At 30.4% G+C, this 17,016-nt stretch overlaps 1 protein-coding gene and 1 pseudogene across 1 annotated transcript; both read left to right on the top strand.

Moving 5' to 3' along the window:
* The first annotated feature begins 237 nt into the window (after positions 1-237).
* Positions 238-11,187, top strand: LOC132316291 (probable L-type lectin-domain containing receptor kinase S.5). Its single transcript, XM_059814798.1, has 2 exons — positions 238-1,471; positions 9,790-11,187. The coding sequence occupies exons 1-2, from the start codon at positions 238-240 to the stop codon at positions 10,584-10,586; spliced, it is 2,031 nt and encodes a 676-aa protein (XP_059670781.1). The 3' UTR covers positions 10,587-11,187.
* A 2,247-nt stretch (positions 11,188-13,434) lies between these two features.
* On the top strand, positions 13,435-15,039 carry LOC132316292 (probable L-type lectin-domain containing receptor kinase S.5; annotated as a pseudogene).
* The last annotated feature ends 1,977 nt before the right edge of the window (positions 15,040-17,016 follow it).

Below are 17,016 nucleotides of genomic sequence, written 5' to 3' on the forward strand. Positions count from 1 at the left end.
TATGGTTTGGAAGTACTATCAAATACAACAACTTTGAACTTTCTCCTGATTGCGCCAAATTCTTTTCCACGGGTTTTGTTAACATAGTCCGAACTATTGCAAAAGTGCAAGTTCCGAGCAATGTTGAAGCATGAGACCAAGAACCTTCAAACCTCAATTCAAAACCAAATCTCTCTATATATTCTCTTGAGTACTCGTCAATCTCCATTTCCGATTTCGTTGGGTGTTCAATACATCATGGGCCTGACTGCGAAGCTTTTCACAATCCTCCCCCTCCTCTGTTTGTCCGCAGAGATAGTTTTCGGATCACAAAACTTTCAAGTCAAATTCGATTCGTTCAACGATTCCAACAAGCACAATTTCGCGATCCAACCCCCTGCGGCCATCAACCAGGGCGCCCTTCAAGTCACCCCTGACTCGGCCGGCAATGTCAACCTCTTCAATCGGTCAGGTAGAGTGCTTCTCAATCGATCTTTCAAGCTCTGGGACGATCAAGAAGTCCACTCGTCCAATTCGTCCCGAGTTGCGTCCTTCAACTCCTCCTTTCTCATCAACATCTATCGGCTGAATAATTCGACCTCCCCGGGCGAAGGTCTAGCCTTCGGGATTTTCCCGGACAAGGCCATACCTCCCGGGAGCGAGGGCCAGTACATGGGCTTGACAAACTCCACCACAGATGGCAACTCCACCAACCATTTGGTCGCGGTCGAGTTCGACACGTTCAAGCAGGACTTCGATCCGGATGATAACCACATCGGCCTAAACATCAACAGCATCCGATCCATCAAGAACGTGTTGTTATCATCACTTGACATTGAGCTCGTTCCTCCAGGAGCCAAGTTTTACAATGTTTGGGTCCAGTACGACGGCATCAACAAGACCATTGAGGTTTTCATAGAGCAAGCTTCGGAGAAGGGTCCGACACCAGCCAGACCATCCTCTCCGGTGCTGGTGAAATCCAATCTCGACCTCAGAGATGTGGTAGCCCAGAATTCTTATTTCGGATTTGCAGCTTCAACTGGCAAAACCACCCAGTTGAACTGCGTGCTCAGGTGGAACCTGACTGTTCAGTACTATCCTGACAAGGATCCGTGGTTGAAAATCGTCCTCGGAGTTGGAGTGCCCGGAGTGGCGTTATTAGTGAGTGGATCGATGGCTTTGTGCTATTACTTCTATAGGAGGAGGTTGGCGAGATCGGACCCGAACATCCTCAGGGCTCTGAAGAGCTTGCCCGGGATGCCTAGGGAGTTCCATTTTAAGGATTTGAAGAAAGCCACCGACAATTTTCACGTGAAGAATAAGTTGGGTGAAGGTGGTTTCGGTGTGGTGTATAAAGGGTTGTTACCGGCTGAGAATTTGGAGGTGGCCGTGAAGTGGTTCTCCAGGGAGAGCATTAAGGGACAGGATGATTTCTTGGCCGAGCTTACCATCATTAATCGTCTCCGACATAGACACCTCGTTCCATTACTCGGTAAGTCCTTGATCCATCTGTCTCATATGTTGCTTTCTAAACAATTATTGCTATCTACTCCTCCTTAATATCATTGCCATGAACATATGTTTGTTTGTTTATTTATTTATTTATTTGGTATTTAGAATTCTTTTGCTAGTAAATTCAAAGTTGATTTATTGTTCTTTGGTAGAGTTCATAACTTCCGCTCAGTCAGATTTATAGTTTTGATTGGTTGCCCTGGTGTGTCCATAATTGGTATTTATGCATGTTGGCCATATTAATTAATATCATGCTCAGATATTAGATTTGATTGCTTTTGAGCCATTAGATTAATAACAAAATTAAGCAATGGGTTATTATCCTATATGATCACTTTAAAATGTTAAATTTATGATCTATACACTAAAATTTAGATAGATTAAATAGCTAAACTGGAAGTTTCTTGTTAAAATATATATATATATATATATATATATACATACATATATATATATACATACTAGGAAAAGACACGTGCGATGCACGTATTTAATGTTTTGTAGATAATGTGATAGAGTTTTATAGAAAATAAAACACCTAATTTGTGGTAGATTTTATAAAAATTATTTTATTTTCTTTATAAATATTCTTGTTCAATTATATTTTCTTTTATTAAAAAAAACTCATAATAAATAGATAATATGTGTTAGAATTTTATAGAAACTTTTTTTATATCAATTAATAAATATTTTTTAAATTAATAATTCTTGTCTAATTAGATTTCAATAAATAAATAAATAGGTAATTTGTGTTAGAGTTTTATAGAAACTCTTTTAAAACCTCTTTTTATATCAATTAATAAATTTTTTTTATATTAACAATACTTGTGTAATTAGATTTCCTTTTATTAAAAAACTCAAAATAAATTGAGAAATAGGTAATTTCGATTAGAGTTTTTATAGAAAATCTTAAAATATATCTTTGCCTAATGTATTATAATTTTATTGAAAATACAATAGGCAATTTGTGGTAGAGGTTTTCTAGTCTAACTAGATTTTCTTTTATTAAAAAATTTATAATAAATAAATAAATAGGTAATTTGTGTTAGAGTTTAATAGAAACTCTTTTAAAAACTCTTTTTATATCAATTAATAAATATTTTTAAATTTTAATAATTCTTGTCAAATTAGATTAGCTTTTATTAAAAAAAGAAAAAAAAACTCATAATAAAATGTAGTTTGTGATAGAGTTTTAGAAAAATTATTTTATTTTTTATATCAATTAAAAAAATATTTTTTATATTAATAATTCTTGTGTAATTAGAATTTCTTTTATTAAAAAACTTATAGTAAATAAATAAATAGGTAATTTGTATTAGAGTTTAACTTAAAATCTTTTAAAAATTATTTTTATATCAATTAATAAATATTTTTATTTTAATAATTATTGTCTAATTAGATTTACTTTTATTAAAAAATTCATAATAAATAGATAAATTGGTTATTTGTGTTAGAGTTTTTTTTATAGAAACTCTTTTGAACTGCTTTTTATATCAATTAATAAATAATTTTTTATATTAGTAATACTTGTCTAATTATATTTCATTTTATTAAAAAACTCACCATAAATAGTTAAATAGGTAATTTGTGTTAGAGTTTTATAGAAACTCTTTATTATGTAGATTTTAGTGTTTATATATTTTTTTTATATAAATAAAAAAATATTGAAACTCTTTACACATATAATAATACTATAGATAAAAACTCTTTTTAATAAATACTGAAACTCTTTGGCAGAGCTTCTCTATTTTGCTATGTAATTCTAAATTTTTAGAATTTTTAATTTCTGTACCCCTTCCTCTATGTCTCTATTTATAACCTTCTTGGATTAATAGAATTATGACATGTGTCCTTTTATGATAATGACATAATCATAACTGAGTGGGCCGGTTATATTGTGATAATTATTCATAAAAACTAACTATTCTCTTTATATTGAACTAAAAATAAGAGCTTTATATAGAATGTGATTCATATTATTAGGTACTTTTGCAATTAATAAATATTTTTTATTTTAATAATTCTTGTCTAATTAGATTTACTTTTATTAAAAAAAAACTCATAATAAATAGATAAATAGGTAATTTGTATTAGAGATTTATAGAAACTCTTTTAAAATCTCTTTTTATATCAATTAATAAATAATATTTAATATTAATAATACTTGTCTAATTAGATTTCCTTTTATTAAAAAACTCATAATAAATAGATAAATAGGTAATTTGAGTTAGAGTTTTATATAAACTCTTTAAATATATCTTTGTTTAGTGTAATAGAGTTTTATTGAAAATAAAATAGGTAATTTGTGATAGATTTTTATAAAAATTATTTTATTTTCTTTAAATATATCATTGTCTAATTAGATTTAATTTTATTAAGAAACTCATACAAAAAGCTAATTTGTGGTAGACTTTTAGAAAAATTATTTTATTTTATATATCAATTAATAAATATTTTTTTATATTAATAATTATCGTCCAATTAGATTTTCTTTTATTAAAAAATTCACAATAATAAATAGATAAATAGGTTAATTTAAATTTTATTATCTAGATTTTAGTTTTTTAAATAATTTTTTATATAAATAAATAAATGCTTAAATACTTAAATTCTTTGCACATTTAATAATAGTATAGATAAAAACTCTTTTTATATTAATTAATAAATATTTTTTTATATGAATAAATAAATATTGAAATACTGAAATTCTTTGGAAAGTTTTTGTATTTTACTCTAGAATTCTGGATTTCTAGAATTTTCAATTTCTGTACCCTTTTCTCATTCCTCCATGCCTCTATTTATTGACTTCTTGGATTAGTAGGATGATGACATGTGTTCTTTTCTGATAATTACATAATCATAACTGACATGGTGTTATATAGAATGTGATTGATTTTATTAGTTAATTTTTCAAATATTATAGAAACTATTTTTACAAAAATTATTGTTATATCAATTAATAAATATTTTTTTTATATAAATAAATAAATACTGAAATACGTTGCATTATTTTATTAGGTAATTTTTAATTAATAAATATTTTTTATTTTAATAATTATTGTCTAATTAGATTTATTTTTATTAAAAAAACTCATAATCTATAGATAAATAAGTAATTTGTGTTAGAGTTTTAAAGAAACTCTTTAAAAACCTCTTTTTATATCAATTAATAAATAATTTTTTATATAATAAATAATTTGTACTTAAATACTGAAACTCTTTGCACATCTAATAATAGTGTAGATAAAATCTCTTTTTATATCAAATAGTAAATATTTTTGTATATAATTAAATAAAACTCTTTAAATAGGAATTTCTAGTTGTACCTCGTAAAAAAAGACTTCTTTCTTTTGTGGAATTAACCATTTTCTTTCTTTTCGAAAGAAATTATGTTTCTGTTCAAGTAAGCAAATAGCAAATATGTCATGGTTACAGGAGTCTATCCATCGCATATAGGCTTTAAAGACATCGTGGCATAACTGTCGAGGTGAAGTCGGGACCTAAAAGATCGAATGGAACGAGAAACTCTTTAAATATATCTTTGTCTAGTGTGATATAGTTTTATTGAAAATAAAATAGGTAATTTGTGATAGAGTTTTATAGAAATTATTTTATTTTCTTTAAATATATCCTTGTCTAATTAGATTTAATTTTACTAAGAACTCATAATAAAAGCTAATTTATGGTAGAGTTTTAGAAAAATTATTTTGTTTTATATATCAATTAATAAATATTTTTATATTAATAATTATTGTCTAATTAGATTTTCTTTTATTAAAAATTTCATAATAATAAATAGATAAATATGTTAATTTCAATTTTATTATGTTGATTTTAGTGTTTTAAATATTTTTTATATAAATAAATAAATACTTAAATACTGAAACTCTTTGCACATCTAATAATAGTATAGATAAAACTCTTTTTATATCAATTAATAAATATTTTTTTTTATAAATAAATTTCCAAGATATCATTTTTAGTGTGGGTTACAGTAATAAACTCACGACTCATTTACATCAAGGATTTTATTAAATTAAAAATATGAAAATTGACAAATAATTTAATATATGAACCATTTGGTCAAGCATAATTGATTATAGATTGAATTTTAATTTTATTAGGTAATTTTGAGTTTTATAGAATTTATATCATGGGATATAATAATTAATGAGAGTTCTTTATTGTGAATTAAACTCTTTTTATATTTTGTTAATTGGAATTAATTTGAATTTTATTAGGTAATTTTGAGTTTTATAGAATTTATATCAATTAATAAATAAATATTGAAACTCTTTGCACAAAGGTCGAGAAAGTAGTACTACACTTGATCTTAACCAAAAGACCAAAAAAGGTTAGCCAAAAGGCCGACCCAAAAAAAATTAGTACTGCACTTGATCTTAACCAAAAGGCCGAGAAGGTGTGATTATTATTTCTTTAGCTCTATAATTTTATAAGAGGCTTTCATGTAATTCTTTTTATTTAAAATCAATGTGGGACTTTGTAAATTGAATTAAACTCTTTTTATATTTTGTTAATTTGAATTAATTTTAATTTTATTAGGTAATTCTGAGTGTTATAGACTATATATCAATTAATAAATAAATACTGAAGTACTGAAACACTGAAACACTTTACACATTTAATAAATACGGAAACTCTTTACACGAAGGTCGAGAAAGTAGTACTACACTCGATCTTAACCAAAAGATCAAGAAAGATTAGCCAAAAGGCCGACCCAAAAAAATTTATATTAATTAAGAAATAAATACTGAAATACTGAAACGCTGAAACACTTTGTACATTTAATATATATATATATATATATATATATATATATATATATATATATATATATATATAAAACTATTTATCTTATTTTTTATTCACCAAATTTTAAATCTTTATTTATATATAGATATAGATTTTTTTTGATAATGTTCGATTAAGAAATTTAAAACAGTAAAAAAAAAAAAAAAATGGTTTTATTGATACTAAAATGAGAAATGTGAATTTGCAATACAACCATCAGATTATATAAACCAAAGGTCGTTGTCCTTGGTCAGAAGAGATCCAAAGATACCGTGTGACTACAATGAAAATACTGACATTGCACTTAGCTTTTAAATAAGACAATTTGATGCATGGGAAGTGAAAGATTAAACCTATATTATCATTTAGTCAGTATACGATTACATTTTGAATATGAAAACAATTGTGAGAGAGATGTGACAAATTTAAGTCATACATTTTTTTTAAATAGGTGTTAAACATGTTCCTACTCTCGCATTTCACGCACTTTCTTGTTCCTGATTTTACTATGTGTGACTTAAATTTTATCACTTCTACGATAACTCATAAGAATTTGAGAATACGGAGGGAGGACTCAAAGGGCTTTCTGATCTACCCTTTTCCTTCCAATTTAGGCAGTGAATCAAGCTGGGAAATCAATATCCCGTTTGGTCAGATTTGTTGACCGGTAGAAGTGGATGTTGACTCATAGATATACAAACAAAATCTCTATGCAGAAAATTTTTAATGCGTATAGACATCTCCTAATTAATCACGGACATGTAATAATATGACTCATTAAAGTATCTACTATGCTTCCTTTGGAATCGGATTCACACACAAATATAACTTAGAATCTCAAAAGGTAAAAACTCAGAATCTCAAAAGGTGAAGAATATTAATTAATGAAAACAATAGTAATGTACCTTATGTAAGAAAAAACATAAGAAGTAATTTGAGTTCAAAAATTATGGCAGTTTATAGAACATTTGAAAAGAAATAATCCAAATGAAAATAATGCACATATATTAATAGATTAACTTGAACTCATAAAATTTATGGGATTACTATTTAGGACTTTAGAAAAGAAATACAACATACGAACAGAAATATTAAAAAGACAGTCTTCGTTACTTTTTTAGTTCAGGATTGGTAGAATGTTTTGTCACATCTAAAATTTTCAATGTTATATTAAAAAAAGAAAAAAAGGAAAAAGCGTTAGCATCATGGTCTTTGTGAACGTGGATTTCTCGTTCAAACTGTTGCTTGGATCCAGAAACCTAATAAGACTGTTTTATATAGAATGTGATTGATTTTATTAGGTAATTTTTAGAGTATTATAGAAACTATTTTTACAAAAATTATTTTTATATCAATTAATAAATATTTTTCTATATAAATAAATAAATACTAAAATACAGAAACACTTTGTATGATTTTATTAGGTAATTTTCAATTAATAAATATTTTTTATTTTAATAATTGTTGTCTAATTAGATTTACTTTTATTAAAAAACTCATAATAAATAGATAAATAGGTAATTTGTACTTAAATACTGAAACTCTTTGCACATCTAATCTAATAATAGTATAGATAAAAACTCTTTTTATATCAATTAATAAATATATTTTTTATATAAATAAATAAATACTAAAACTCTTTGGCAGAGTTTCTGTATTTTACTCTGGAATTCTGGATTTCTAGAATTCTCAATTTCTATACCCCTTCCTCCTTCCTCCATGCCTCTATTTATAGGCTTCTTGGATTAATAGAATGTGATTGATTTTATTAAGTAATTTTTAGAGTTTTATAGAAACTATTTTTACAAAAACTATTTTTATATCAATTAATAAATATTTTTTTATATAGATAAATAAATACTGAAACACTTTGCATGATTTTATTAGGTAATTTTTAATGAGAGTTCTTTATTGGGAATTAAACTCTCTTCATATTTTGTTAATTTGAATTTTATTAGGTAATTTTGAATTTTATAGAATTTATATCAATTAATAAATAAAAACTAAAACTCCTTGCCCAAAGGCCGAGAAAGTAGTACTACACTTGATCTTAGCCAAAATATCAAGAAAGGTTAGCCAAAAGGCCGACCCAAAAAAATTTAGTACTATATTTGATCTTAGACAAAAGGCCGAGAAGGTGTGATTATTTTTTATTTAGCTCTATAGCTTTATAAGAGGCTTTCATGTAATCCTTTTTATTTAAAACTGATGCGGGACTTTGTAATTTGAATTAAACTCTTTTTATATTTTGTTAATTTGAATTTTATTAGGTAATTTTGAGTGTTATAGAATTTATATCAATTAATAAATAAATACTGAAATACTGAAACACTTTGCACATTTAATAATAGTATAGATATAGGGATAAGTATAAAAAATACCCTAATGTATACTTGGTGTAATATTTTTATTTTCTAGTTTAACAACTGTGTAAAAAGCATCTCTGTTTTTTCACATGGTGCGGAAATATCCCTCAATTAAAAAATTGAAATAAATTAGTGTAGTAATACCCATTTTGTCCTTTTATTCTTTCGAAAATGCCTAAGGAGGTATATATGTTACTAATTTCATAATAGAGGGATGTTATGTGAACATGAAATGCAATATATGTATATATTTTTGGAATTATTGAATTCTGAATTATTACTAAATTATTCCACATGAAATGCAATAATTAATTTTTTATTTATTCCGGGTATAAAATTGTCGAAAATTTTCTATGATATATATTTTTAAATTCAATCTCATTTGAAATTCTTTTTTAGTTCAATATAAAGAGTCCTAGCTTAAATACAAAAATCGTGCCAAAATAAATAAATAAATAAATAAATAAATAAATATATATATATATATATATATATATATATATATATATATATATATATATTGAGGGTATAAATAAAAAATAATTTATTTATTATTGCATTTCATGTGTAATAATTTTGGTAAAGAATCAGAATTCAATAATTCCAAAAGTAACAATTATAAAGAATTCAATAATTCCAATATATATATATATATATATTGCATTTCATGTGAACATAATACCCCCCTCTACTATGAGATTAGTAGCATATTAACCTTTTGTGGTTGGTTGCACAAAGTCCTTTAAGTCATTTTACAAAATAATATTTTTTTAATATTTTTTTATAAAATGTCAAAGTAAGGGCATTTTAGTTTAACTCTACTTTAAATACGTTGGTACTATTTGCACAAATTTGATAATATTTTTTGCACGCGAAAGATGCGATATGCAATGTGAACATAGTACCTAGGTGTTTTCTATACTTGACCCATATATATATATATATATTATAAAATCGGTACTAACAAAACCTAATCTGCCTAGTGTTGTTGCATAATTAAATAATGCAGAATTTGGGTGTCGTTAGCTTCCTAGTGATTATTTCTATATCAAGTTTGCCTTTGGCCAAGTCATACATGCAGTGCATAGATAGAGTAATAATGTGTGTTTATGTCACGCAGGATGGTGCCACAAGAACGGGAAGCTCCTCTTGCTATATGAATACATGCCTAATGGCAGCCTGGACAAGCACCTCTTCGGCAACAGTGCCAACGACCAGCCCTTAAGCTGGAACCTCCGCTACAAGATCATCTCGGGACTGGCCTCAGCTCTGCATTACCTCCACAACGATTTTAATCAGAAGGTGGTCCACCGCGACCTCAAGGCCAGCAACATCATGCTTGACTCCAACTTCAATGCCCGGCTAGGTGACTTTGGCCTAGCTCGTGCCCTCGACCACGAGAAGAATTCATACACCGATGCTGCAGGCGTGATTGGAACAGCAGGCTACATTGCCCCCGAGTGCTTTCTCACGGCCAAAGCAACACAACAATCGGATGTGTATGCATTTGGAGCAGTGTTGCTTGAAGTAGTGTCTGGCCTAAGGCCTGGCACTAGGATAGGTGCATTTCAATACTTGGTTGATTGGGTGTGGTACTTGCACCGTGATGGCCGCCTACTAGAGGCGGTGGATAAGAGGCTTGGGGTAAATTATGTGGCGGAGGCAGCCGAGAGGGTTCTGCTTTTAGGGCTGTCATGTTGCCATCCGATGGCGAATGAGAGGTTGGATATGAAGGAGATTGTTAAGATTTTGTCGGAGTCTGTCCAGGTGCCTTATGTGCCGCCATTCAAACCACCTTTCGTTTGGCCAGCAGTGGTGGGGATGGGAGGAGAAGATATTAGTTCCGCCATTATGATCCATGAAACCATTACAACCTCTCACTTGGGGTCTGGTTGGTCTCGACAACTCTATCCATAACCGAGAGAGTTGTGACTTGTGTAGTCTACAATACCCTAGAGGTATATTATACATGTAATGTCCCCGTCATTGAATAGTTATAGAAACTCTCAATTTATTTTGATACATCAAAGATTGAGAGGTTTATATATGTTTATTGGTTAGAGATGACATATGTAAATACTACAGAATATTGTAGAGCAAGTAATTTACTTTGGATTTTTTTTTGGGAACATTTTAAGGCAACGATGCAATTCTTGTCAATATGACATCATGATAATTGTCACGGTAATAATAACCAAAATAAATATCACTATATATATCTCATTCTTTTAGTATTGTTGTCATCAATAATTTGGTAAATTAATAAAATAAAATTTCGAAATGGCTGAGCCCGAGAGAACACAATCACTCTGTAGCTGAAAAAAAAAAAACACTTTAGACCTTTACAGAATATGATTCCTTGCAGTGACCTTGATGTGATGACACAGGGGACACTCAATTAATTATTATGTGACATTTTTATAAGCAGATTCTTAGTTTCTTGAAGACTGGTCCTGTTTGCCAACGACAAGTCATAGTACAATCAATTACCAGAATTACTCTAAAATCATGTAATCCATTCTTGGCTTGAATATATATTCTAACACATTCCCTTGTACTCATTGCTTTCACAGTTGACGCTATGGACTGTGTTATACACCATACATTTATTAAAAGATTTTTTTTTTCCATGACAAGAAATTAACACAGGGGAATATACTTTTTCTCAGACTACAACTCATTCTTTTCTCAGTGAGAATGAAGAGATTATATCATCGGATTAGATGTCATTCTGGTTAAAAAATGAGCAAGGTAAAAATACGGGAGTTTAGACTCTACTTCTCCCCACCATAGCCTCATTATTAGCTATGGCAAACAAGCTGCCCAAAAATTAGGTAGTGCTATGTGGGACGCGATTTCCTTGTAACATTCTCCCAAACTTGATTTCGCAATGAGAGTGTTGCAGTAGGGCCACCCAACTTACTTAGGTGAATGCTTCACAGTCAAACCTAAAAGCTTAATTAAGTAAGTAGATGGTGTTGTGGAAATTCCATATCTTTTATAAATAATACAAATAGTAATACATGAACTTTATTCAAAACACAATGAATTAAACAAGGAACAATTACATTAATAAAAAAAATGAAATAACATGCTTTCATTAAACTGAATAATACATCATTTGAACAATATGAATATAACAATAAATATGAATTTAACAAGATAAATAATTCGGTAATATAATATTAATATTAACTTATTAATATAATAATAAAGCTAAGAATGGATAAAACATAAGTAATGAAATACATAACAAGAATTAATCAATAGATAAAATAGAGGTTAAGAAAGGATTGGCTTGATTGTTGAGGCAATGTGTAAATAATACAAATAGCAATACATCAACTTTATTCATAACACAATGAATTAAAACAAGGAACAATTACATTAGTATAAAATGAAATAACATGCTTTCATTACACTAAATGATACATCATTTGAACAATATGAATTTAACTAAACATGAATTTAACAAGATAATAATTCAATAATATTAATATTAACTTAAATAATATAATAATAAAGCTAAGAATGGATAAAACATAAGTAATGAAATACATAACAAGAATTAATCAATAGAGAAAATAGAGATTAAGAAAGGGTTGGCTTGATTGTTGAGGCATGTATAAAGACATTGATATGAATTAAAGTTGATCATCCGCTAAGATAAACTTGAAGTCGGGATGGGCTCGTCCAAATGGGCCAAAACAAAAGCAAATTATGGGCTCAATCCACGTATTTGGGCCTGCGTATCCAATATTGAAAAGTGGGTCCATAATTTTTGGTTCTCTGGGTTCTTTTAGGGCAGCCGGAGACAATTGCTGACCCAGTTGAAGTGCCCATTTGAATAAGAGAATTCTAGTACCCATATTCTGTACTATAACTTTGGGCCTGAACTCAAGTCCATATACTTCTATTAAGCATAAGTTTTGTTTTGGAATAATGTTAAATTTGCTACTAAATAAATTCTTTACAATTTTCTTAATTAGTCAACATACTATTTTTGTAATATTTCTAATTTAACTTAGAAATATGAAACAATCACATTATTACATACAAATAAATTTGATAATTCATTCACTATTAATATATTAAAATAATAATAAAAATTATTCTCTTAAAAATATTAGATTCTTAAAAATCAAAGCATGTGATTCCTATGTGACTTTGATGTTTTGACATATTAATTAATTGACCTATGACATTTTAGGGATATATTCTTATTTTCTCGAAGGCAGGTCCTGTCAGCCAAAGACTAGTCATATATATATATATATATATATACTACTGTACAATCAATTGCATTACCCGGAATGACTCTAAAATCATATCATCCCCTTATATATACCCTCACCATTGGCTTGATAGTTGACACACAGATTGTTATACACCATTATTAGCTATAGTCCTCATTAAATAATAATGCAAAAATTAAATAAGAAAATCTAATAATCCCACAATTAACTTTAGGGTAACTTGAGATTTTTGTAAAAGTTTGTTGGAGAGAGTTGTTCGCAAGACAGAAATGAGTAGGGTTGTGAAACCCTAAGTTCTATTTGTTTACGCAAAATAATTTAAAAAACACTCTTAATTAATCACTTTGATATGATATATAAGTCGAATTAATTTGCCTGAACATAATTTTCTTTCGTTTACGGAATAATTTAATATATAATGGGCGAGAATCTTATCTTACGCCAAATTTGAATGCTAAACATAATCTTGGTATATGATTTGGAAGTACTATCAAATACTCTTTCTCCGAATGGCGCGAAATTCTTTTCCATGGGTTTTGTTGACGGAGTCCAAACTATCGCAAGAGCGCGAGTTCCGAGTAATGTTGAAGCATGAAACCTCAATTCAAAACCAACTCTCTCTATGTATTCTCTTGAGTACTCGTCAATCTCCATTTCCGATTTCGCTGGGTGTTCAATACATCATGGGCCTGACTACGAAGGTTGTCACAATCCTCCCCCTCCTCCTCTGTTTCTCGGCAGAGATAGTTTTCAGATCACAAAATTTTCAAGTCCAATTCGATTCGTTTAACGATTCCAACAAGCACAATTTCGCGATCCAACCCCCTGCGGCCATCCACCACGATGCCCTTCAAGTCACCCCCGACTCGGCCGGCAATGGCATTGTCAGCCTCTTCAATCGGTCAGGTAGAGTGCTTCTCAATCGAACTTTCAAGCTCTAGGACGATCATGAAGTTCACTCGTCCAATTCGTCCCGAGTTGCATCCTTCAACTCCTCCTTTCTCATCAACACCCATTGGCTGAATAATTCGCCCACCCCGGGCGAAGGTCTGGCCTTCGGGATTTTCCCGGAGAAGGCCATACCTCTCGGAAGCGAGGGCCAGCACATGGGCTTGACAAACTCCACTACCGATGGCAACTCCACCAACCATTTGGTGGCAGGACGACTTCGACCCGGATGATAACCATATCGGCCTAAACATCAACAGTGTGCGGTCTAACAAGACCGTGTCTTTACATGACATTCAACTCGTTCCTTCAGAACCAGTAGCCAAGTTTTACAATGTTTGGGTCCAGTACGACGGCATCGACAAGACCATTGAGGTGTACATAGAGCAAGCTTCACAGGATGGTCCCACACCTGCTAGGCCATCCTCTCCGATGCTGAAATCGGATCTCGACCTCAGAGATTGGGTAGCCCAGTCTTCTTATTTCGGATTTACAGCTTCAACTGGCAACACCACCCAGTTGAACTGCGTGCGCAGATGGAACCTGACGGTGGTTGACTACTATCCTGAAAATGAGGACAACAATGAGCGTTTGACAATCGTCCTCGCGGCTGGGGTCCCCGGTGTGGCGCTTTCATTGATTGCAGCCATGGGTTTGAGCTTTTACTTTTATAGGAGGAGGTTGGCGCGAACCGACCTAGACATCCTCGAGGCTATGAAGAGCTTGCCCGGGATGCCTAGGGAGTTTCAGTTTAAGGATTTGAAGAAAGTCACCAACGATTTTCATGAAAAGAATAAATTGGGTGAAGGTGGTTTTGGTGTGGTGTATAAAGGTTTGTTACCGGGTGAAAATTTGGAGGTGGCCATGAAGTGGTTCTCCAGGGAGAGCATTAAGGGAGATGATTTCTTAGCCGAGACCATCATCAATCGTCTCCGACATAGACACCTCGTCCCATTACTCAGTGAGTTATTTGTCACATATATTGCTATCTAAACTATTGTTTTTTTTTTTTTTTTTTTTGATGACTCAGGAACTCCCCCACGCAGGGCCCCTTAGGGACCCACCGTGGGGTACAAACCTGGGGGTGGAGCCCTGCCCAAGGACACCTTCGGGTGAGTCCGGGAACGCAGAGGTTAGGAGTCGAACTCGAGCCTCGAATGTGAAAGCCCAAGCTCTAACCATCATTACTATGCCCCCGGGGGTCTCTCTAAACTATTGTTGCATTCTACCCGTTTCTAATTCCATTGCCATCAACATATGATGTTATTTTTAATTTTTGCTAGTGCCAAGCAAAATATGTTTTTTATTCTTTTCATGAATATCATATGCATTGAGGGACAGGATGATTTCTTAGCTGTCTGTCACATATGTTGCTTTCTAAATTATTGTTGCGGTCAACTCGTTTCTAATTACATTGCTACGGACATATGATGTTATTTTTTATTTTTTTTGGATAGTGCCAAGCAAAATACAACTTCATTAAGGGTATATTCGGTTGCATGGAGTTGGAGTTTTGTAATTGAAATTTGTGAAATTAGAGAAAAACAACTGATAAAATTGAATCAAATTTTTTTTTCTTTCCAATTTTACAAATTTCAATTTCAAAACTCCAATTCCATACAAATGTACAAAGTCAAATAATATTTTAGAATTCTTTTGCTAATGAATTCAAAGTTGATTTATTATTCTTTCGTAGAATTCATAACTTCCACCAACGTTCAGATTTAACGTTTTGAATAATTTCCCTTCAAATAGATTGACTAAAGAAAATTTTAGCTATTCAGACTTTAAATAACAAATAAGTTTCCTCCGTAGTATGTGGTTTGAACCAATCACAAATACATTACACGGAATAGATGAAAAACTTGGACTTACACCACCCCCTTGTTTGATTATAAGAAAGATTGGACTCAGTCCTGCGAGTGGCATTTATATATATAGCTAACGGTCAACTCGTTTCTAATTACATTGCTATGAACATATGATGGTATTAAAGCTAGAATAGCTGCATTGCATCCTAATGGTCCTATTTCTAGTAGATTTCTTGCTAAAAACTTGACTGTTCTAGTTGTTGGTGAATCTGTGTTTGTTTATGGAGGGCTTTTACCAAAACAATGTTCTTTACGGGTTGGACCGAAATGACGAAGAGGTTAGGGATTGGATTTCTGATTGAAAGAGAAGATTTCGTCGCAATTAGTTAGAGGGAGGAATTCAGTTGTTTGGTTGAGGGAATTCTCTAATGAATTGCCAAATAACTGTGATTGCTCTGCTCTTGAACATGTTCTTTCCACAATTCCTGGTACAAAAAGGATAATAATGGTGAATGGTAGTTTAGGAATATAAGAAGGGCAATTTTGGGTTTAAGGTTTTAAAATGGTCATGTGCATGGCACATGACCAACTTAGGCCATTTTCTACCGAAATTTTGACCCAAGGGGGTTATTTGCAACATTTTCATATCTAGTATGGATTTATATAAGCAAAAAAAAAAAAAACTATAAGGGTGTAATTCACACGAATTTAAAAACTGTAGGGGTGTTTTTTAAACTTTTCCCTATGTAAAATAAACTTTATATTTTTTTAAAAGAGCCCCCTTTTTTTTTTAATTTTTTTTTGAGACAGAGGAAATAATATACTGTACATGTAAGCAACAATTGATACTTTTTTTTATTTTTTTTTACACAATACTAATTGATTCACTAAGGTGGAGTAAACACTCAACGCAACACTGTATATAATTCAAACTGAAAAAACCAAACGGCCATATTTATTTGAAAGCAAATAATTAAAAATATGATCCTATTCATATATATAATACATTCCATTATTCTATCTTAATTTCTACAAAGCAAAAACCCTATAAATATGGCCGGTTTGATTGATGATTAAATCCCCAAAATATATTTAGATTGTGAAAAAGATTCTTAGAGAGTCAGGTTTTGAAACCCCTATATATAACAAAATAGGAACGGCTAAATAGAGAATATAAACATACAAGAAACAAACATATCTAAGTTTCTTTTCTTATCATTAAAAACTTAGATATCAATAGTTAGAATAAAATCACACCAAATAAGTTCAAAAACCATAATTCTAATAATATAAACCATACTCACAATTAAATACCAAATTAAAAATTTACAA

Source organism: Cornus florida, unplaced genomic scaffold (genome assembly GCF_030987335.1).
Source record: "Cornus florida cultivar Cherokee Brave unplaced genomic scaffold, ASM3098733v1 CherokeeBrave_3.0.0_Hap2_Chr07, whole genome shotgun sequence".
NCBI lineage: Eukaryota > Viridiplantae > Streptophyta > Magnoliopsida > Cornales > Cornaceae > Cornus > Cornus florida.

Coding starts and splice junctions, on each gene's coding strand:
- LOC132316291 (XM_059814798.1), top strand. CDS start 238: ATGGGCCTGACTGCGAAGCTTTTCACAATCCTCCCCCTCCTCTGTTTG. Junction 1,472..9,789: donor ACACCTCGTTCCATTACTCG/GTAAGTCCTTGA, acceptor TATGTCACGCAG/GATGGTGCCACAAGAACGGG.